Source organism: Cherax quadricarinatus, unplaced genomic scaffold, assembly GCF_038502225.1.
Source record: "Cherax quadricarinatus isolate ZL_2023a unplaced genomic scaffold, ASM3850222v1 Contig245, whole genome shotgun sequence".
Lineage (NCBI taxonomy): Eukaryota > Metazoa > Arthropoda > Malacostraca > Decapoda > Parastacidae > Cherax > Cherax quadricarinatus.
In genome coordinates this window covers 69,591-93,647 of record NW_027195271.1, presented here as the reverse complement: position 1 = coordinate 93,647, position 24,057 = coordinate 69,591, and the positions used below count along the sequence as shown (strand labels likewise).

Below are 24,057 nucleotides of genomic sequence, written 5' to 3'. Positions count from 1 at the left end.
CTGTACATATAGTATATCACGGCAAACCCATGACTAGCATATGTCTGTACATAAAGTACAGTATTACGAAAGCTATTCCCCACGAGGGAGGTTCAAGCCAGTGACAGGCTTTTGATCCAAGGAATTAGACCTGTACTCCCATTTATTGGATCTAATCTGAATGCCTCCCATTCTTCCTAGGCACTGTAATACCCCCATGAATGTACAGTGGACCCTCGAGTAACAATGTCATCAGATAACGAAAAAATCGGATAGCGACACGTTTTTGCGTCAAAATATAGACTCGGTTAGTGATAAAGAACTCGGTTAAGGACATTTGTCCCGAACGTCTGAGCGCGGCATGAGTGGCTCGGACACTCCATGTACATCCAGTGTGCTGCTGTTTACACGCCAATGAGGACGATTCCATGCGTACATGCGATGTATTTTGTATTATTCCATTGTTTTTAGTGCTTGTAATTGCTAAATAAGCCACCATGGGCCCAAAGAAAGCTTCTAGTGCCAGCCCTGTAGTAAACAGGGTGAGAAACACTACAGAATTCAAGAAAAAGTTTGTAGAAAGATATGAAAGTGGTAGTGGTAGAGGGTTGAAGTGATGGTGGTAGAGGGTGGTAGTATGGGCCAACAGGTTTGCTGCAGTGTTCCTGCTTTCCTATGTACACGAGCGAGCATACTTCCCCACACACCAGCCAGGGAACTTCCCCACACACCAGCCAGGGAACTTCCCCACACACCAGCCAGGGAACTTCCCCACACACCAGCCAGGGTACTTCCCCACACACCAGCCAGGGTACTTCCCCACACACCAGCCAGGGTACTTCCCCACACACCAGCCAGGGTACTTCCCCACACACCAGCCAGGGTACTTCCCCCACACACCAGCCAGGGTACTTCCCCCACACACCAGCCAGGGTACTTCCCCCACACACCAGACAGACAGGGTACTTCCCCCACACACCAGACAGACAGGGTACTTCCCCCACACACCAGACAGGGTACTTCCCCCACACACCAGACAGACAGGGTACTTCCCCCACACACCAGACAGACAGGGTACTTCCCCCACACACCAGACAGACAGGGTACTTCCCCCACACACCAGACAGACAGGGTACTTCCCCCACACACCAGACAGACAGGGTACTTCCCCCACACACCAGACAGACAGGGTACTTCCCCCACACACCAGACTGACAGGGTACTTCCCCCATACACCAGACTGACAGGGTACTTCCCCCACACACCAGACTGACAGGGTACTTCCCCCACACACCAGACTGACAGGGTACTTCCCCCACACACCAGACTGACAGGGTACTTCCCCCACACACCAGACAGACAGGGTACTTCCCCCACACACCAGACAGACAGGGTACTTCCCCCACACACCAGACAGACAGGGTACTTCCCCCACACACCAGACAGACAGGGTACTTCCCCCACACACCAGACAGACAGGGTACTTCCCCCACACACCAGACAGACAGGGTACTTCCCCCACACACCAGACAGACAGGGTACTTCCCCCACACACCAGACAGACAGGGTACTTCCCCCACACACCAGACAGACAGGGTACTTCCCCCACACACCAGACAGACAGGGTACTTCCCCCACACAGACAGACAGGGTACTTCCCCCACACACCAGACAGACAGGGTACTTCCCCCACACACCAGACAGACAGGGTACTTCCCCCACACACCAGACAGACAGGGTACTTCCCCCACACACCAGACAGACAGGGTACTTCCCCCACACACCAGACAGACAGGGTACTTCCCCCACACACCAGACAGACAGGGTACTTCCCCCACACACCAGACAGACAGGGTACTTCCCCCACACACCAGACAGACAGGGTACTTCCCCCACACACCAGACAGACAGGGTACTTCCCCCACACACCAGACAGACAGGGTACTTCCCCCACACACCAGACAGACAGGGTACTTCCCCCACACACCAGACAGACAGGGTACTTCCCCCACACACCAGACAGACAGGGTACCTCCCCCAGACAGGGTACTTCCCCCACACCCCAGACAGACAGGGTACTTCCCCCACACACCAGACAGACAGGGTACTTCCCCCACACACCAGACAGACAGGGTACTTCCCCCACACACCAGACAGACAGGGTACTTCCCCCACACACCAGACAGACAGGGTACTTCCCCCACACACCAGACAGACAGGGTACTTCCCCCACACACCAGACAGACAGGGTACTTCCCCCACACACCAGACAGACAGGGTACTTCCCCCACACACCAGACAGACAGGGTACTTCCCCCACACACCAGACAGACAGGGTACTTCCCCCACACACCAGACAGACAGGGTACTTCCCCCACACACCAGACAGACAGGGTACTTCCCCCACACACCAGACAGACAGGGTACTTCCCCCACACACCAGACAGACAGGGTACTTCCCCCACACACCAGACAGACAGGGTACTTCCCCCACACACCAGACAGACAGGGTACTTCCCCCACACACCAGACAGACAGGGTACTTCCCCCACACACCAGACAGACAGACAGACAGGGTACTTCCCCCACACACCAGACAGACAGGGTACTTCCCCCACACACCAGACAGACAGGGTACTTCCCCCACACACCAGACAGGGTACTTCCCCCACACACCAGACTGACAGGGTACTTCCCCCACACACCAGACAGACAGGGTACTTCCCCCACACACCAGACAGACAGGGTACTTCCCCCACACACCAGACAGACAGGGTACTCTCCCCACACACCAGACAGACAAGGTACCTCCCCACACACCAGACAGACAAGGTACCTCCCCACACACCAGACAGACAAGGTACTTCCCCACACACACGATTTGATTTGATTAGGACTTGTGCATGAGTGAATAGAATTATCAAAGCTTATTGCATGGGAAGCGTTGAAAATTGGGTTGGGCAAATACGATTCTGTTAGTGGGATGGTTTGTGAAGAACCTGCCTAATATGGGCAATAGGCCTGCTGCAATGTTCCTGCTTTCTTATGTGCAAACATTTATGGATGAACATCACCCTGACACAGCTGTAGCAGGCCATGCTGGCAACATCTACAATGACAGTGTTGTGTCCCATTTTAGAGAAATCTTAGAGTTGCCAGAAACAGAGCTCTCTGGACAGATTTTTGGTGCAACAGGGGTCCAGTGGTTCTCAAGCTGGTCCTAGTGGCATTAAAAAACAAAGAAGGGAGGTGACCCCAGAAAAGGACTTGTTACCTGAAGGCTTTATGGAAGGGGATTCCCCTTCCAAACAATTGTAAACTACTCCATCATCTGCCCTCCTCCCATCTCATCACTCGTCAATACATCTTCAATAAAGGTAAGTATCATTTCAGTATTGTTTATTCTGCATGTCTCATTGTTTTCTGTGTAGGGAAATGTATATTTTATGTAAAAAAATTATTTTGTTTAATACTTTTGGGTGTCTGGAACTGATTAATTTGATTTCCATTATTTCTTATGGGGAAAATTAATTCGGATAATGAAAAAATTGGTTAAAGACGAGCTCTCTGTAACGGATTAATGTTGTTACCCGAGGGTCCACTGTAATAATAACATGAAAGCTAATGCAAAGGTGATCATTTAATTTTTTTATCTTTTGTTGATGCAGGATGTGTTTTTGATGTTGCGGAGGAAGAAGACCACAATCTTCACAGATGCCAAGGAGACAACGACAGTAAGGGAATTGAAGAAAATTATTCAGGGTAAGGTAGAATTATGCATGTTTTTTTCCCCTCATGTTTTTCTATCTTTTTGAACAGCTTGACTTTTGCATATACTAGTTGCCCTCTTGAGATGTGTATTAAAGTGCAGTATAGTCTCTTCTTGATTATAACTAGTGATTAATATTTGATAGTTATTTTAATCAGCAGTTCTGACAGTTATTACCTCATTTCATTTTGGCACCTAGATCCTAAATGCTTACTATAAATACTCATTTGTAACTTCCATACTTAAAAACGCCATCATCAAGTCTTTCATCATATTTCACTGGAACATCTCTTGATGTATCATTTACTGGTCCATAACCTGGAATTTAAAGTAAAATCCAGTTAAAAACAAAATAATCATCTTTTCTCTGAATACTGAAAATGTAACCCAGATAGTTGTCATGGGTTCTAAAGATGAGACATAATACAGAACTGTAGTTCTTAAGGGACCGATGAGCATAATATTTTTTTTTTTTCTAATTTCAAAGGAATTTTTACTGTGAATTAAGCAGCATTTGAAACCTAGACACTGTGTTTTTAGTGACTTTTTTCTTTACAGTTAGTTAGAAAAAATAGTGCCCTATTTTATAGGGCTTAAAACTATACCTCCACTACATAATTGGCAAGACTTATAATGTTCGTCGACATCAGATGAAAGATAACGAGTTAGGTTATCTAATTACATGGACATTTGAGCAAAATGTCAATAGATTGCATTGTACAAAATGTTGAAATATGTGTTTTATTTATTTTTTTTAAGACTTTTTGAAGAGAAAAAAATTCAGTAAAAACAAAATGGTAAAACATATCACAAACCTTCTACATAATTCAAAAGAACCATCATTCATCAATAACATGTGAAAAATCATGATGCTCCTGTAAATACTCTTCGCATGAGAGGGAAAATAATGTCAAAAAATTTTTCCTGAGTTATACATATAATTATGTTTTCTGTAAAAAACTATGGTCATGTCATGCCAAATCTGAGCGTGTTGCACCCCTCCATCTTTTTTCACAGCCCTCAGGCTACTGAGCCACAACTACTCTACACTTTTCACTTTAGTCCTCACAGAAGTTGCCATGTAGAGTATTTAGAATGAAACAGTCTTAAAAATTGTAGTTTATGGAGTAAAAAAAAAATGATTATCAACATGTCCTCCTGATAACAGCAAGAACAAAAAAAAAACAACATTTTTGGACAAACATACTTAGAAATATGATAGAAACAAGCTGATTGCATCAACATGTTGCCAGAATTATGCACTATTTTTTGGTAGGAAAACATTTTTTCCATAATTTTTCAATTTGAATTTTTTTTATCGGTCCAAAAACGTACATCGGCCCCTTAAGTTTAGTAGATTTTTTACATAAGAGTTCTTAGGAGTGATAATGCACTCTTTTTCATGGACGGTGTTGTATATGATTTTGTGCTCAGCTGAACATACTTAATACTACAATAGTAAGTCAGCTGCTGCAATTCAGTAAGATAAGAAATAAGATTTTGTTCAGATTTTTAACATGGATGGTTAGCCACCCAGGAAAACTTGATTAAGTCAGTGTTATCAGGAACTGTGTGACTTATTTCTGTTGGTGTCCTTTGATCTTTTTCCCCAGCATGCATTCAACAACAGTCAACTAACACCCAGGTACCTACTTGCTGCTAGGTGAACAGGAGCAGCAGGTGTAAGGAAACCTGCCCATTGTTTCCACCTATGCCGGGGATCAAACCACGGACACTCAGTATGTGAGCTGAGGGTGCTATCAATAAAGCCACAGGGCACCAAGTAGTACAGAAACAACACCCTGCTGACAGTTAAGATGCTGTTGCTGGTGGACCTTTGTAAATAGTTTTTATATAACTAAACAAATTTTTCCTGTATGTACAGGATGGTCCCGCTTCACTGCGATTTGCTAACATGGACATTTCAAATTACAACCAAAAATTTGTTTATAGGGCTCTGATTCACTATTATGGCATCTGCATACCATTGTTGGTTTACATCCTCCATAAGCTCTGCATTTATCGATTATGTCTGGAAACTTTCCAAAATTTCAAGTGTTTTAACCCTTTCAGGGTCCAAGGCCCAAATCTGGAGTCACGCACCAGTGTCCAAGAATTTTCAAAAAAAAAATTTGTTATTTTTTCTTATGAAATCGTAGAGAATCTTTTTGTGAAGGTAATAAAACAAAAAGTACGAAATTTGGTGGAAAATTGACGAAATTATGCTCTCGCGAATTTTGATGTGTCAGCGATATTTACGAATCGGCGATTTTGCCGACTTTGACTCCCATTTTAGGCCAATTACATTATTCCAATCAACCAAATTCTTAGCTATTTCACTAGTATTACTTCTATTCTATCGATTGAGCACAAGAAATCGCCAAGTCAACTGTTTCAACTACAAAATAAAGTGATCGGAAATTGTCAATTTGGCCAATTTAACACAAAGTTCAAAATATTTCAATTTCAAAATAGGGTCCAGAATAAACAATGTAGGCATTCCTGGCACTAAACTAACATTTCCTCTGTTCGTTAGTTATGTTTTGAGGCTTTACAAATAAATTCCATTTTGATTTTTTATTCACATAATGAATTTTTATTCACACCAAAAAATAGAAGATTTACTGTTATGCAATACTGTAATAATTGTATAAATATCTTCACCATATTTGTGAATGTATATTAGACCCACCAGCTGATGTGTATTAGATGTGTGAGGTCGTTTGTTTACTCTTGAATATCGGCAAAAATTTAACATTTCCGCTACTTTGAGCTCAGTTTCAAGCCATTTCCAGTACTAAAACCAATCAAAATCATCTCTATTTCTGTAATATGTCTTCCATTCTATCAAATGAGACCAAGAAATCGCAAATACAACTATAAAAAACATACGAAAAAACACTGCAAAGTTGCTGTTTTAATCGAAAAATCATGATTTCAGTTTTTTTCTCTCATTATACACAGTCTGCTGCAGAATCTGTTTTATGTGGTGCACACATACCACATAGATGTATTCTCTCATATCTAGGCCCAAATGTACCACTCACAGTTTATCAGAGTGAGCTGAGCTCATGGCGTAGATCTACGGTTTGGACACTCACCGTAAAGCCGTAGATCTACGGGACGGACCCTGAAAGGGTTAAGTTTGTGTATTTTATATACATTTTTTTTTTTTCAACAAGTCGGCCGTCTCCCACCGAGGCAGGGTGACCCAAAAAAGAAAGAAAATCCCCAAAAAGAAAATACTTTCATCATCATTCAATACTTTCACCACACTCGCACATTATCACTGTTTTTGCAGAGGTGCTCAGAATACAACAGTTTAGAAGCATATACATATAAAGATACACAACATATCCCTCCAAACTGCCAATATCCCAAACCCCTCCTTTAAAGTGCAGGCATTGTACTTCCCATTTCCAGAACTCAAGTCCGACTATATGAAAATAACCGGTTTCCCCTGAATCCCTTCACTAAATATTACCCTGCTCACACTCCAACAGATCATCAGGTCCCAAGTACCATTCGTCTCCATTCACTCCTATCTAACACGCTCACGCACGCTTGCTGGAAGTCCAAGCCCCTCGCCCACAAAACCTCATTTACACCCTCTCTCCAACCCTTTCGAGGATGACCCCTACCCCGCCTTCCTTCCCCTATAGATTTATATGCTTTCCATGTCATTCTACTTTGATCCATTCTCTCTAAATGACCAAACCACCTCAACAACCCCTCTTCTGCCCTCTGATTAATACTTTTATTAACTCCACACCTTTTCCTAATTTCCACACTCCAAATTTTCTGCATAATATTTACACCACACATTGCCCTTAAACAGGACAGCTCCACTGCCTCCAACCGTCTCCTCACTGCTGCATTTACCACCCAAGCTTCACACCCATATAAGAGTGTTGGTACTACTATACTTTCATACATTCCCTTCATTGCCTCCATAGATAACGTTTTTTGACTCCACATATACCTCAACGCACCACTCACCTTTTTTCCCTCATCAATTTTATGATTAACCTCATCCTTCGTAAATCCAGCCGCCGACACGTCAACTTCCAAGTATCTGAAAACATTCACTTCTTCCATACTCCTCCTCCCCAATTTGATGTCCAATTTTTCTTTATCTAAATCATTTGATACCCTCATCACCTTACTTTTTTCTATGTTCACTTTCAACTTTCTACCTTTACACACATTCCCAAACTCATCCACTAACCTTTGCAATTTTTCTTTAGAATCTCCCATAAGCACAGTATCATCAGCAAAAACTAACTGTGTCAATTCCCATTTTGAATTTGATTCCCCAAAATTTGATCGCACCCCTCTCCCGAACACCCTAGCATTTACTTCCTTTACAACCCCATCTATAAATATATTAAACAACCATGATGACATTACACATCCCTGTCTAAGACCTACTTTTACTGGGAAGTAGTCTCCCTCTCTTCTACACACCCTAACCTGAGCCTCACTATCCTCATAAAAACTCTTTACAGCATTTAATAACTTACCACCTATTCCATATACTTGCAACATCTGCCACATTGCTGCTCTATCCACTCTATCATATGCCTTTTCTAAATCCATAAATGCAATAAAAACTTCCCTACCTTTATCTAAATACTGTTCACATATATGCTTCAATGTAAACACTTGATCTACACATCCCCTACCCACTCTGAAACCTCCTTGCTCATCCGCAATCCTACATTCTGTCTTGCCTCTAATTCTTTCAATTATAACCCTACCGTACACTTTTCCTGGTATACTCGGTAAACTTATTCCTCTATAATTTTTACAATCTCTTTTGTCCCCTTTCCCTTTATATAAAGGGACTATACATGCTCTCTGCCAATCCCTAGGTACCTTCCCCTCTTTCATACATTTATTAAACAAAAGTACCAACCACTCCAACACTATATCCCCCCCTGCTTTTAACATTTCTGTCATGATCCCATCAGTTCCAGCTGCTTTACCCACTTTCATTCTACATAATGCCTCACGTACCTCCCCCACACTTACATTCTGCTCTTCTTCACTCCTAAAAGATGGTATACCTCTCTGACCAGTGCATGAAATTACTGCCTCTTTCTTCCTTAACATTTAAAAGTTCCTCAAAATATTCTCGCCATCTACCTAATACCTCCATCTCCCCATCTACTAACTCCCCTACTCTGTTTTTAACTGAAAAATCCATACTTTCCCTAGGCTTTCTTAACTTGTTTAACTCCAAAATTTTTTCTTATTTTCATTAAAATTTCTTGACAGTGCCTCTCCCACTCTATCATCTGCTCTCCTTTTGCACTCTCTCACCACTCTCTTTACCTTTTTTTTACTCTCCATATACTCTGCTCTTCTTATAACACTTCTGCTTTGTAAAAACCTCTCATAAGCTACCTTTTTCTCTTTTATCACACCCTTTACTTCATCATTCCACCAATCACTCCTCTTTCCTCCTGCCCCCACCCTCCTATAACCACAAACTTCTGCCCCACATTCTAATACTGCATTTTTAAAACTATACCAACCCTCTTCAACCCCCCCACTACTCATCTTGGCACTAGCCCACCTTTCTGCCAATAGTCGCTTATATCTCGCCCGAACTTCCTCTTCCCTTAGTTTATGCACTTTCACCTCCCTCTTACTTGTTGTTGCCACCTTCCTCTTTTCCCATCTACCTCTGACTCTAACTGTAGCTACAGCTAAATAATGATCCGATATATCAGTTGCCCCTCTATAAACATGTACATCCTGGAGCCTAACCATCAACCTTTTATCCACCAATACATAATCTAATAAACTACTTTCATTACGTGCTACATCATACCTTGTATATTTATTTATCCTCTTTTTCATAAAATATGTATTACTTATTACCAAATCTTTCTACACACAGCTCAATTAAAGGCTCCCCATTTACATTTACCCCTGGCACCCCAAATTTACCTACTACTCCCTCCATAACATTTTTACCCACTTTAGCATTGAAATCCCCAACCACCATTACTCTCACACTTGATTCAAAACTCCCCACGCATTCACTCGACATTTCCTAAAATCTTCCTCTCTCCTCTACACTTCTCTCTTCTCCAGGTGCATACACGCTTATTATAACCCACTTTTCACATACAATCTTTATTTTACTCCACATAATCCTTGAATTAATACATTTATAGTTCCTCTTTTCCTGCCATAGCTTATCCTTCAACATTATTGCTACTCCTTCTTTAGCTCTAACTCTATTTGAAACCCCTGACATTATCCCATTTATTCCTCTCCATTGAAACTCTCCCACCCCCTTCAGCTTTGTTTCACTTAAAGCCAGGACAGCTTCTTCTCATTCATAACATCCACAATCATCCCTTTCTTATCATTTGCACAACATCCACGCACATTCAGACTTCCCACTTTGATAATTTTCTTCTTATTCTTTTTAGTAATCTTTACAGGAAAAGGGGTTACTAGCCCATTGTTCCCGGCATTTTAGTTGACTTTTACAACACGCATGGCTTACAGAGGAAAGATTCTTATTCCACTTCCCCATGGATATAAAAGGAAAAGTAATAAGACCAAGAACTATTAAGATAAAATCAAAGAAAACTCAGATGAGTGTGTATAAATAAACGTGTACATGTATGTGTAGTGTGACCTAAGTGTAAGTAGAAGTAGCAAGACATGCCTGTAATCTTGCATATTTATGAGACAGACAAAAGACATCAGCAATCCTACCATCATGTAAAACAATTACAGGCTTTCGTTTTACACTCGCTTGGCAGGGCGGTAGTACCTCCCTGGGTGGTTGCTGTCTACCAACCTACTACCTACATATACATATATATATACATATATATATACAATAATTGTACCTAACCCTCTAACTGTCCAAATGTAGATCTACGTTTGCAAGTGTAGGACTCTGCCCTTGATTTTCTCCATAGGAAAGAATGTAAAAAAACGTAGATCTACGTTCGGAGCTCTACACTAGCAAACGTAGATCTACGTTTGGACAGTTTAAGGGTTAAGTATACATGTACCTGTACCTAAATAAACTTATACACTGGGCAGACATGCAGGTACACATTAAAATCACTAAGAGTGTCTCACTAGTGTTAAAGATGCAACAATAATACAGCCTCTCCTCGCTTATCAACGTACTTGTTTACTGACGACTCACACTTATGATGGGCTCTCTGACCAGTATGCATACTTAAATAATGTATGTTAGAGCTGATTTCCTCTCTTCACTTTATTACAATATGTATACAGTACACTATTGTATAAACATTTAAAACTATACTAAAAATGTTATAAATGGTGCAAAGGTAACGTTAAAACAATATCGAAGATTGTTGACAGAAACCCACTACCATTACAGTATGCTCCTCGCTTAGTGGCGAATTCATTTACCAACGTGATCTTAGGAATGGAACACTCTATCGTTAAGTGAGGAGAGACTGTAATGACAGATAGTCACCTTCAGACTTCACAGTGAGGCAGCCATTAATAACTTCACAACAGCAGTAACAAACATTGACTGGCACACTGAGCTAGAAATCTATACAGATATTGACGAATGTTTTAATAATTTTCTAAAAAAGACCCAATACCTTTATAACAAGCACTGCCCTAAAAAAACTAAACAGATGACAGCTAAGAGACTGAACAGTCCCTGGCTAACACCCAGCATTCTCAAATCCATAAATACAAAACACCGATATGAAAAACAGTACAGAATGGGTCACATAACCAGAGACCAAACAAAACGTTACTCGTCAATCCTAACCAGCCTGATAAGAAGGGCAAAAAAATTGTATTATGAGAACAGATTATCCAACTTACAAGGTGATATAAAAAAGACCTGGAAGACCCTATCAGAAATTCTGGGAACAAAAAAGATATCACAACATAGCGAAATAAAATTAGCAAAATCAGATGAACCCCAACTCCCACCAACAGAAACAGCAAACAGACTCAATGATTTCTTCTCCACTATAGGTCAAAACCTTGCCAATAAAATCCCAAGCTCAGATACCCCACCAAATGACTACCTCACTGGCAACTACCCGAACACACTGTTCCTAGCTCCGACTAACCCATACGAAGTCTCCCTTATTATCAACGCACTGAAAAACAAGGCAGGATATTTAAATACCTTACCACCCTTTATATACAAAAAAGCGTCACAAGTACTATCACCAATCATTGCAACACTCTTTAGCAAATCCATTGAATCCTCCACCTTCCCTACAGTTCTCAAAATAGCAAGGGTCACCCCGATCCATAAAGGAGGAGACCAAACAGAGTTGAATAACTATAGGCCAATATCCAATTTACACCCTCTCTCAAAAATCTTCGAAAAATTAATTCATAAACGAATCTACTCCTACCTCATCTCCCAAAACATTCTCAACCCCTGCCAATTTGGATTCAGGCCTAATAAAAATACTAATGATGCTATTATACACATGCTAGAACATATATACACTGCAATAGAGAAAAAAGAAGTCCCACTGGGTATCTTCATTGACTTACGTAAAGCTTTTGATACAGTTGACCATGACTTGCTCCACGTAAAATTGTCACACTATGGTATTAGAGGGCACTCCCTCAACTACCTCAAGTCTTACCTCAGCAACAGAAGCCAATATGTGTACGCAAATGGGGCAAGCTCTTCCGCACAACCAATTACAGTTGGTGTCCCACAGGGAAGTGTCCTTGGCCCTCTTCTCTTTCTCCTATACATAAATGACCTACCAAATGCTTCGCAATTATTCAAACCCACACTTTTAATTACTCAAACCCACACTTTTTGCAGATGACACTACATACGTCTTCTCTCAACCAAGCCCAGTCACGCTAGCCAATACTGTAAACACCGAATTACAGAAAATATCTACCTGGATGAGGACTAACAAACTTACACTAAACATTGACAAAACCTACTTCATTCAGTTTGGTAACAGAGCTACAGATGTACCTCTTAACATAACGATAAACGGATCACCTATCACAAAGCTAACAGAGGGAAAATTCTTAGGAGTCCACCTCGATAATAGACTCAAATTTCATACACATATACTACAAATTTCTAAGAAAATTTCCAAGACTGTAGGCATACTATCGAAGATACGGTACTATGTTCCACAGTCAGCCCTCCTGGCCCTTTATCACTCCCTTATTTACCCCTATCTCACCTATGGAATTTGTGCATGGGGCTCAACAACAATTAACCATCTCAGACCACTAATTACCCAACAAAAGGCTGCAGTTAGAATGATAACAAATTCTCACTACAGGCAACACACTCCACCAATATTCAAAGCACTCAACCTACTCACCATACAAAACATCCATACTTATTATTGCACCTATTACATACATAGAACACTTAACTTTGATATTAACCCTCCCCTCAAACATCTCCTTGCCAACCTCAACAGAACACATGACCATAACACAAGGCACAGATCATTCTTTGATGTTCCTCGTGTCCATCTCACACTATGCAAAAACTCAATGCACATAAAAGGCCCTAAAATCTGGAATTCATTACCTGTAAATATAAAAGAAACACTACCTGTTTATAAATTCAAGTCTCTTCTCAAAGTTCACTTACTCACTCAAAACCAAATAAATACTGAATAACTGAACCTTATAAATTGTATATCCAAAATGTTACTCACAATTATATCACATAAATGTTAAACCTAGGACCCAATCTAACTTTGTTATTTTTTTAAATACACTACCTAACAGAATACTCCATTCTACTGAATGAACAGCAATGCATGCAACCATATGACCTGTCTTTGTAATACTCATTTGTGCTTTATAGTTATCTGTTTACAATAATGTCTTATCACTGATTTCATCATTGCTTAGTTAATCTTAAGTTAATTTTAAGCCAGCCCGTAATGCTATGCATATAAGTGGCTTTGGCATGCTGCTCTTACCTGTATTTTTTTTGTACCTCTGTATGTATGCTAAAATTTCTAAATAAATAAATAAATAAATAATCGCTCTGGGACACTTTAAATTCATTAATTCATCTTTAAACTTGGTGAACAGGGTACAGTGGAACCTCGAATATCGGCCGTAATCCATTCCAGAAGGTCGGCCTAAATTCGAAAAGGCCTAAATTTGAAGTAGTATTTCCCATAAGAATTAATGTAAATACAGTAAACAGTACATATTTAGATAAAGGTAGGGAAGTTTTTATTGCCTTTATGGATTTAGAAAAGGCATATAATAGTGGATAGGGGAGCAATGTGGCAGATGTTGCAAGTACAGTGGACCCCCGCATAACGATCACCTCCGAATGCGACCAATTATGTAAGTGTATTTATGTAAGTGCGTTTGTACGTGTATGTTTGGGGGTCTGATATGGACTAATCTACTTCACAATATTCCTTATGGGAACAAATTCGGTCAGTACTGGCACCTGAACATACTTCTGGAGTGAAAAAATATCGTTAACCGGGGGTCCACTGTACAGGTCTGCCATCACAAACCCGGCAATCAGTTATTCGGTTCCTTCAGTTATTCGGCACTAATTTTGGCTAGCATAATTTCAAATTTCCAGGGTCGCCACACCAACGTGTCGGTACTATTTGGTGGCGCTACTTGCTGCATAAGCCATTCCAATTTCTTTTTCTCCATTTATTGTTTTAACCTGCTTACTTTTAGCCCTAGCCATGGTTCCAATGAATAAAAGAAATGCTTCTCATTATGTAAAGCACCTGCACAGTACATTATCCATTAAAGATAAGGTGACTTTGAAGCCACTGTCGGTTGCCATGAGCTCAGTCTCATGAAGCAGGAGAATATGCTTTATTATTACGCTAATATCAACACTACAGCTTATTTGCCTATCACAGTTGATCTAATATGGCATAAGAAACTATATAAATAACATAAAACATGTTAAATACTCCAGAATAAATAATATTTGGCATAACACTAAGCAGTTTGATGGAGGTATGAAGAGGATATGGTATACTACAAACACCATTATATTAGAGAAAACGAAGCATAGCACAGGGCTAACTGTGATATACTCATACTGCACCATAAACCTGAAACAAAGAAGTTATTTTCTCTCTATAGATTATCACACATATTAGCATATGTGTAGAGAACCTAGGATAACCCAAAAAAAGTCAACGTGGCTTATTTTTAGTACAGGTCTGCCATCACAAATCCGGCAATCAGTTATTCGGTTCCTTCAGTTATTCGGCACTAATTTTGGCTAGCATAATTTCAAATTTCCAGGGTCGCCACGCCAACCTGCTGGTACTGTTTGGTGGCGCTACTTGCTGCATAAGCCATTCCAATTCCTTTTTCTCCATTTATTGTTTTAACCTGCTTACTTTTAGCCCTAGCCATGGTTCCAATGAATAAAAGAAATGCTTCTCATTATGTAAAGCACCTACACAGTACATTATCCATTAAAGATAAGGTGGCTTTGAAGCCACTGTCGGTTGCCATGAGCTCAGTCTCATGAAGCAGGAGAATATGCTTAATTATTATGCTAATATCAACACTACAGCTTATTTGCCTATCACAATTGATAGAATGTGACATAAGAAACAATATAAATAACATAAAACATGTTAAATACTCCAGAATGAATAATAATTGGTATAACACCGAGCAGTTCGACAGAGTTATGAAGAGGATATGGGAAACAAATACCATTCTCCTATCCTTGTCTTGGTGGCTTATATTAGAGAAAATGGAGTATAGCACAGGGCTAACTATGATATACACTCGTACTCCACCATAAATATGAAACAAAAAAGCTATTTTCTCTCTATAGATTATCACACATAGCAACATGTGTAGAGAACCTAGGATAACCCCAAAAAAGTCAACGTGGCTTATTTTTAGTACCTGGCTTGGGTTAGCCATATATGGTTTTTGGTAAATATTCGATTCCCAGCCAGGGTAGAAACATTATGCGTGTTTCTTTACACCTGTTGTCTATGTTTACCCATCAGTAAATGGGTACCTGGGTGTTAGCCGACTAGTGTGGGTGTTATCCTGGGACACTGACGTAATTTTCTTGAAATGCTCAGCATAACAAGTGCCTTTCTATACGGTAGTATGTCACTGATGTCAGCTAGGCCTGTATACCTTGTACATGTACGTGTAGTAAATGAGGATATTATTACAGTGGACCCTCGCATAACATTGGCATCACATAACATTAAATCCGCATAGCGATACATTTTATCGCTAAAATTTTGCCTCGCATAGCGCTAAAAAACTCGCTCAACGCTATTCGTCCAAGACGCGTTTGTGTGGCCTGAGCCAGCCTCACATGTTCCGCCGGTGGCATTGTTTACAAGCCAGCCTCCGCTGTAACATCCAAGCGTACAATCGGAACATTTCGTATTATTACAGTGTTTTCGGTGCTGTTTCTGGAAAATAAGTGACCATGGGCCCCAAGAAAGCTTCTAGTGCCAACCCTACAGGAATAAGGGTGAGAATTACTATAGAGATGAAGAAAGAGATCATTGCTAAGTATGAAAGTGGAGTACGTGTCTCCGAGCTGGCCAGGTTGTATAGTAAACCCCAATCAACCATCGCTACTATTATGTCCAAGAAAACGGCAATCAAGGAAGCTGTTCTTGCCAAAGGTGCAACTGTGTTTTCGAAACAGAGATCGCAAGTGATAGAAGATGTTGAGAGACTCTTATTGGTGTGGATAAACGAAAAACAGATAGCAGGAGATAGCATCTCTCAAGCGATCATAAGTGAAAAGGCTAGGAAGTTGCATGAGGATTTAATTAGAAAAATGCCTGCAACTAGTGATGATGTGAGTGAATTTAAGGCCAGCAAAGGTTGGTTTGAGAGATTTAAGAAGCGTAGTGGCATACATAATGTGATAAGGTATGGTGAGGCTGCCAGTTCGGACCACAAAGCAGCTGAAAAATATGTGCAGGAATTCAAGGAGTACATAGACAGTGAAGGACTTAAACCTGAACAAGTGTTTAATTGTGATGAAACAGGCCTGTTTTGGAAGAAAATGCCAAGCAGGACCTACATTACTGAGGAGGAAAAGGCACTCCCAGGACATATGCCTATGAAAGACAGGCTTACTCTGTTAATGTGTGCCAATGCTAGTGGTGATGGCAAAGTGAAGCCTTTATTAGTGTATCACTCTGAAACTCCCAGAGCGTTTAGGCAAAAGAATATCCTCAAGGCTAATTTGTGTGTGCTGTGGAGGGCAAACAGTAAGGCATGGGTCACTAGGGACTTTTTCTATGACTGGTTACACCAAGCATTTGCCCCCAATGTGAAAAATTACCTAACTGAAAAGAAATTAGACCTTAAGTGCCTCCTGGTGTTAGACAATGCCCCTGGTCATCCTACAGACTTGGCAGAGCGACTTTGTGAGGACATGAGCTTCATTAAGGTCAAGTTTTTGCCTCCTAATACCACTCCTCTCCTGCAATCCATGGACCAGCAGGTTATTGCAAACTTCAAAAAACTGTACACAAAAGCTGTTTGAAAGGTGCTTTGTAGTGACCTCAGAAACTCAATTGACTGAGAGTTTTGGAGAGATCACTTTAATATCCTCAATTGTGTAAACCTTATAGGTAAGGCTTGGGAGGGAGTGACTAAGAGGACCTTGAACTCTGCTTGGAAGAAACTGTGGCCAGAATGTGTAGACCAAAGGGATTTTGAAGGATTTGAGGCTAACCCTGAGAGGCATATGCCAGTTGAGGAATCAATTGTGGCATTGGGGAAGTCCTTGGGGTTGGAGGTTAGTGGGGAGGATGTGGAAGAGTTGGTGGAGGAGGACAATGAAGAACTAACCACTGATGAGCTTCTAGATCATCTTCAACAGCAAGAGGCCAGACCTGAGGAAACTGCTTCGGAGGAGGGGGGAGAGAAGTTGAGAAGTTGCCTACTTCAAAGATTAAGGAAATCTGTGCAATGTGGCTTAAAGTGCAAACCTTTATGGATGAAAATCACCCTCAGACAGCTGTTGCAAGCTGTGTTGGCAATTTGTACACTGACAGTGTTGTGAACCACTTTAGGAAAGTCATAAAGGAACGAGAGGTACAGACATCTATGGACAGATATGTTGTGCGACAGAAGTCTAGTGGCTCTGAAGCTGGTCCTAGTGGCATTAAAAGAAGGGAAGTAACCCCAGAAAAGGACTTGACACCTCAAGTCCTAATGGAAGGGGATTCCCCTTCTAAACACTAAGACCATCAACACTCTCCCTTCCTCCCATCCCATCAGTCATCACCAGATCTTCAATAAAGGTAAGTGTCATGTAACTGTGCATGTCTTCTTCAGTTTGTGTGTATTAAAATTAATATTTCATGTGGTAAAAATTTTTTTTTTCATACTTTTGGGTGTCAGGAACGGATTAATTTGATTTCCATTATTTCTTATGGGGAAAATTAATTCGCATAACGATAATTTCGCCTAACATTGAGCTCTCAGGAATGGATTAATAGCGTTATGCAAGGGTCCACTGTATTATTATTATTATTATTTTATTATTATTATTTTCTCAGTTGTTTGTTGGGTTATCTTTTTCAAACTTGGGCAATGTATGATGGAAAGATACTTCTTCACGTACACCAAAAATGAAAGAAATCGGACCATAAATAGCGGAGTTCACTTCTCAGCCATTAGCGGCCGCTTAGCGGTATATTTTTGTATGGTTGTTAGGTTATATTCTCATTTTTTCGGTCTCATTTGATAGAATGAAAGATATATTACAGAAATGGATATGATTTTGATTGCTTTCATGACGAAAAGTACCTTGAAATTGCGCTCACAGTAGCGAAAATGTTCTATTCTTTAGCGAAGCTCAAGAGTAAACAAATGACATCACCGTCCAATACTCGTCTGCCTACCAGTCTAAATTCCAGTACGGAGTCAAGAATGGATTGACATTATTTATACAATTATTACAATAATGCAGTAGTCTGCATAACAGTAAATCTTCTTTTTTTTTTTTTTTTTTTTTTTTTTTTTTTTTTTTTTTTTTTTTTTTTTTTTTTTTTTTTTTTTTTTTTTTTTTTTTTTTTTTTTTTTTTGTGAATAAAAATTCCAAATGGTAAGCAAGAATAATATAAGAGGGGCCTGTGGCCGTGACTAATGAACAGAGAAAATGTTATTTTAGTGCCAGGAATGTCTGCATTGTTTATTCTGGACCCTATTTTGAAATTGGCATCTGTTGAAATTTGTGTGAAATCGGCCAAATTGCCAATTTCTGACCACTTTATTGGGTAGTTGAAATAAGTGAATGGGCAGTTTCTTGTACTCAATTGACAGACTAGAAGTAAATAAGTTTATTCAGGTATACACAAATACAGTTACATAGGTTATCATACATAGCAGTGTATGTATAGAGAACCTAGGATAACCCAGAAAAGTCAGACAAAGTGACTTATTTCCAGTACCTGGCTTGGGCTTGCCATATATGATTTTTGGTCATTTTTTTTTCTCGGTTGTTTGTTGGGCTATTTCATTGAAACTTGGGCAATGTATGATGGAAAGATGCTTCTTAATGTACAACAAAAATAAAAAAGACAGACGATAAATAAGGGAGTTAACTTCTCAGCCATTAGCTGCCTCTTTGCAGTATATTTTCGTATGGTTTTTATGGTTGTATTCTCACTTTTTGGACTCGTTTGATAGAATGGAAGATATACAGTGGACCCCCGCATAACGATTTTAATCCGTGCAAGAGGGGTAATTGTTATGCGAAATAATCAGTATGTGAATAAATTTTCCCCATAAGAAATAATGGAAATAAAATTAATCCGTGCAAGACACCCAAAAGTATGAAAAAAAAAATTTTTTACCACATGAAATGTTAATTTTAATACACACAAACTGAAAAAGGCATGCACACTTACATGACACTTACTTTTATTGAAGATCTGGTGATGATTGATGGGATGGGAGGAGGGGAGAGAGAGTGTTAGTGTTTAGAAGGGGAATCCCCTTCCATTAAGACTTGAGGTGTCAAGTCCTTTTCTGGGGTTACTTCCCTTCTTCTTTTAATGCCACTAGGACCAGCTTCAGAGTCACTGGACTTCTTTCGCACAACATATCTGTCCATAGTGGCCTGTACCTCTCGTTCCTTTATGACTTCCCTAAAGTGTTTCACAACATTGTCAGTGTACAGGTTGCCAACACGGCTTGCAATAGCTGTGTGAGGGTGATTTTCATCCATGAAGGTTTGCACTTCAAGCCACTTTGCACAGATTTCTTTAATCTTTGTAGTAGGCAACTTCTTCAATTTCTCTCTCCCCTCCTCTGAACCAGTTTCCTCAGGTCTGGCCTCTTGCTCTTGAAGTTGATCTATCAGCTCATCAGTGGTTAGTTCTTCATTGTCCTCCTCCACCAACTCTTCCACATCATCCCCACTAACCTCCAACCCCAAGGACTTTCCCAATGCCACAATGGATTCCTCAAGTGGCATAATCCTCTCAGGGTTAGCCTCAAACCCTTCAAAATCCCTTTTGTCTACACATTCTGGCCACAGTTTCTTCCAAGCAGAGTTCAAGGTCTTCTTAGTCACTCCCTCCCAAGCCTTACCTATAAGGTTTACACAATTGAGGATATTAAAGTGCTCTCTCCAAAACTCTCTTAGTCAGTTGAGTTTCTGAGGTCACTACAAAGCACCTTTCAAACAGAGCTTTTGTGTACAGTTTTTTGAAGTTTGCAATAACCTGCTGGTCCATGGGCTGCAGGAGAGGAGTGGTATTAGGAGGCAAAAACTTCACCTTAATGAAGCTCATGTCCCCATAAAGTCGCTCTGCCACGTCTGTAGGATGACCAGGGGCATTGTCTAACACCAGGAGGCACTTAAGTTCTAATTTCTTTTCAGTTAGGTAATCTTTCACATTGGGGGCAAATGCATGGTGTAACCAGTTATAGAAAAAGTCCCTAGTGACCCATGCCTTACTGTTTGCCCTCCACAGCACACACAAATTATCCTTGAGGACATTCTTTTGCCTGAACGCTCTGGGAGTTTCAGAGTGATTCACTAATAAAGGCTTAACTTTGCAATCACCACTAGCATTGGCACACATCAACAAAGTAAGCCTGTCTTTCATAGGCATATGTCCTGGGAGTGCCTTTTCCTCCTGAGTAATGTAGGTCCTGCTTGGCATTTTCTTCCAGAACAGGCCTGTTTCATCACAATTAAACACTTGTTCAGGTTTCAGTCCGTCACTGTCTATGTACTCCTTGAATTCCTGCACATATTTTTCAGCCGCTTTGTGGTCCGAACTGGCAGCCTCACCATGCCTTATCACACTATGGATGCCACTACGCTTCTTAAATCTCTCAAACCAACCTTTGCTGGCCTTAAATTCACTCACATCATCACTAGTTGCAGGCATTTTTTTAATTAAATCCTCATGCAACTTCCTAGCCTTTTCACATATGATCGCTTGAGAGACGCTATCTCCTGCTAGCTGTTTTTCATTTATCCACACCAATAAGAGTCTCTCAACATCTTCCATCACTTGCGATCTTTGTTTCGAAAACACAGTTAAACCTTTGGCAAGAACAGGTTCCTTGATTGTCTTTCTGGTGCCCACAATAGTAGCGATGGTTGATTGGGGTTTCTTGTGCAACTTGACTAGGTCGGCGATACGCACTCCACTTTCATACTTATCAATGATCTCTTTCTTCATTTCTATTGGAATTCTCACCCTTATTGGTGTACGGTTGGCACTAGAAGCTTTCTTGGGGCCCATGGTCACTTATTTTCCAGAAACAGCACCGAAAACACTGTAATAATACGAAATATTACAATTGTATGCTTGGATGTTACCGCGGAGGCTGGCTGGTAAACAATGGCACGGGCGGCACATGTGAGGCTGGCTGAGGGCGCACATTGGACGCGTCTCGGACGAAAATCGGTGAGCGGGTTTTTAATCGGTATGCGCGGCAAAATTTTTGCGATTAAAGCAAGCGGTATGCGGATTAATCGCTATGTGATGCCATCGTTATGCGGGGGTCCACTGTATTACAGAAATAGACATGATTTTGATTGCTTTCATGAAGAAAAGTATCTTGAAATTGAGCTCAAAGTAGCGGAAATGTTCGATTTTTGCTGATGTTTAGTGAACTGTGTAAGTCAAGTTGGTTAATTTTATTAAGTGTGTTCTAACTTAACCACTCTGTAATTCGGCAAACTCAGTAATCCGGCACACTACAGGTCCCAATGATGCCGGATTTGTGATGGAGGACCTGTACCTGGCTTGGGTTAGCCATATATGATTTTTGGTAAATATTAGATTCCCAGCCAGGGTAGAAACATTAGGCGTGTTTCTTCACACCTGTTGTCTATGTTTACCCATCAGTAAATGGGTACCTGTGTGTTAGCCGACTAGTGTGGGTGTTATCCTGGGACACTGACCTAATTTTCTTGAAATACTCTGCATAACAAGCGGCTTTCTATGTAGCAGTATGTCACTGATGTCAGCTAGGCCTGTATACCTTGTACATGTACATGTAGTAAGTAAAGATATTATTAATATTATTATTATTATTATATTATTTTTCTTGGTAGTAGGTTGGTAGACAGCAACCACCCAGGGAAGTACTACCGTCCTGCCAGATGACCGTGAAACAGAAACCTGTAACTGTTTTGCATGATGGTAGGATTGCTGGTGTCTTTTTCTGTCTCATTAACACACTAGATAACAGGGATATCTTGCTACTCCTACTTAAACTTTGGTCACACTTCACAGACACGCACATGCATATATATATACATACATCTAGGTTTTTCTCCTTTTTCTAAATAGCTCTTGTTCTTCTTTATTTCTTTTATTGTCCATGGGGAAGTGGAAAAGAATATTTCCTCCGTAAGCCATGCGTGTCGTATGAGGCGACTAAAATGACGGGCTAGTAACCCCTTCTGTAGACTTTACTAAAAAAGAGAAAAAGAAAAACTATAAAACTGGCATGCTTGAATGTGCGTGGATGTAGTGCGGATGACAAGAAACAGATAATTGCTGATGTTATGAATGAAAAGAAGTTGGATGTCCTGGCCGTAAGCGAAACAAAGCTGAAGGGGGTAGGGGAGTTTCGGTGGGGGGAAATAAATGGGATTAAATCTGGAGTATCTGAGAGAGTTAGAGCTAAGGAAGGGGTAGCAGTAATGTTGAGGGATCAGTTATGGAATGAGAAAAGAATATGAACAATACCCCCGGCCGTGTCATTACGATTTCTTGAGTCAGAAAAGAATATGAATGTGTAAATTCAAGGATTATGTGGATTAAAGTAAAGGTTGGATGCAAAAAGTGGGTCATAATAAGCATGTATGCACCTGGAGAAGAGAGGAATGTAGAGGAGAGAGAGATTTTGGGAGATGTTAAGTGAATGTATAGGAACCTTTGAACCAAGTGAGAGTAAAATTGTGGTTGGGGACATGAATGCTAAAGTAGGAGAAACTTTTAGAGAGGGTGTGGTAGGTAAGTTTGGGGTGCCAGATGTAAATGATAATGGGAGCCCTTTGATTGAACTTTGTATAGAAAGGGATTTAGTTATAGGTAATACATATTTTAAGAAAAAGAGGATAAATAAGTATACAAGATATGATGTAGGGCAAAATGACAGTAGTTTGTTGGATAATGTATTGGTAGATAAAAGACTGTTGAGTAGACTTCAGGATGTACATGTTTATAGAGGGGCCACAGATATATCAGATCACTTTTTAGTTGTAGCTACACTGAGAGTAAAAGGTAGATGGGATACAAGGAGAATAGAAGCATCAGGGAAGAGAGAGGTGAGGGTTTATAAACTAAAAGAGGCAGTTAGGGTAAGATATGAACAGCTATTGGAGGATAGATGGGCTAATGAGAGCATAGGCAATGGGGTCGAAGAGGTATGGGGTAGGTTTAAAAATGTAGTGTTAGTGTTCAGCAGAAGGTTGTGGTTACAGGAAAGTGGGTGCGGGAGGGAAGAGGAGCGATTGGTGGAATGATGTAAAGAGAGTAGTAAGGGAGAAAAAGTTAGCATATGAGAAGTTTTTACAAAGTAGAAGTGATGCAAGGAGGGAAGAGTATATGGAGAAAAAGAGAGAGGTTAAGAGAGTGGTGAAGCAATGTAAAAAGAGAGCAAATGAGAGAGTGGGCGAGATGTTATCAACAAATTTTGTTGAAAATAAGAAAAAGTTTTGGAGTGAGATTAACAAGTTAAGGAAGCTTAGAGAACAAATGGATTTGTCAGTTAAAAATAGGAGAGGAGAGTTATTAAATGGAGAGTTGAGGTATTGGGAAGATGGAGGGAATATTTTGAGG

The 24,057-nt window shown here is 40.5% G+C and overlaps 1 protein-coding gene across 4 annotated transcripts in view; it reads left to right on the top strand.

Annotated features, from left to right (window-relative positions):
* Positions 1 to 24,057, top strand: part of EloB (elongin B) — a 71,268-nt gene that overhangs the window by 9,055 nt on the left and 38,156 nt on the right. For all 4 annotated transcript variants that reach the window (XM_070080244.1, XM_070080243.1, XM_070080245.1 and 1 more), the window contains exon 2: positions 3,648 to 3,741. In XM_070080244.1, the coding sequence (XP_069936345.1) occupies positions 3,648 to 3,741 (94 nt within the window). The remainder of the gene's footprint in view (positions 1 to 3,647; positions 3,742 to 24,057) is intronic.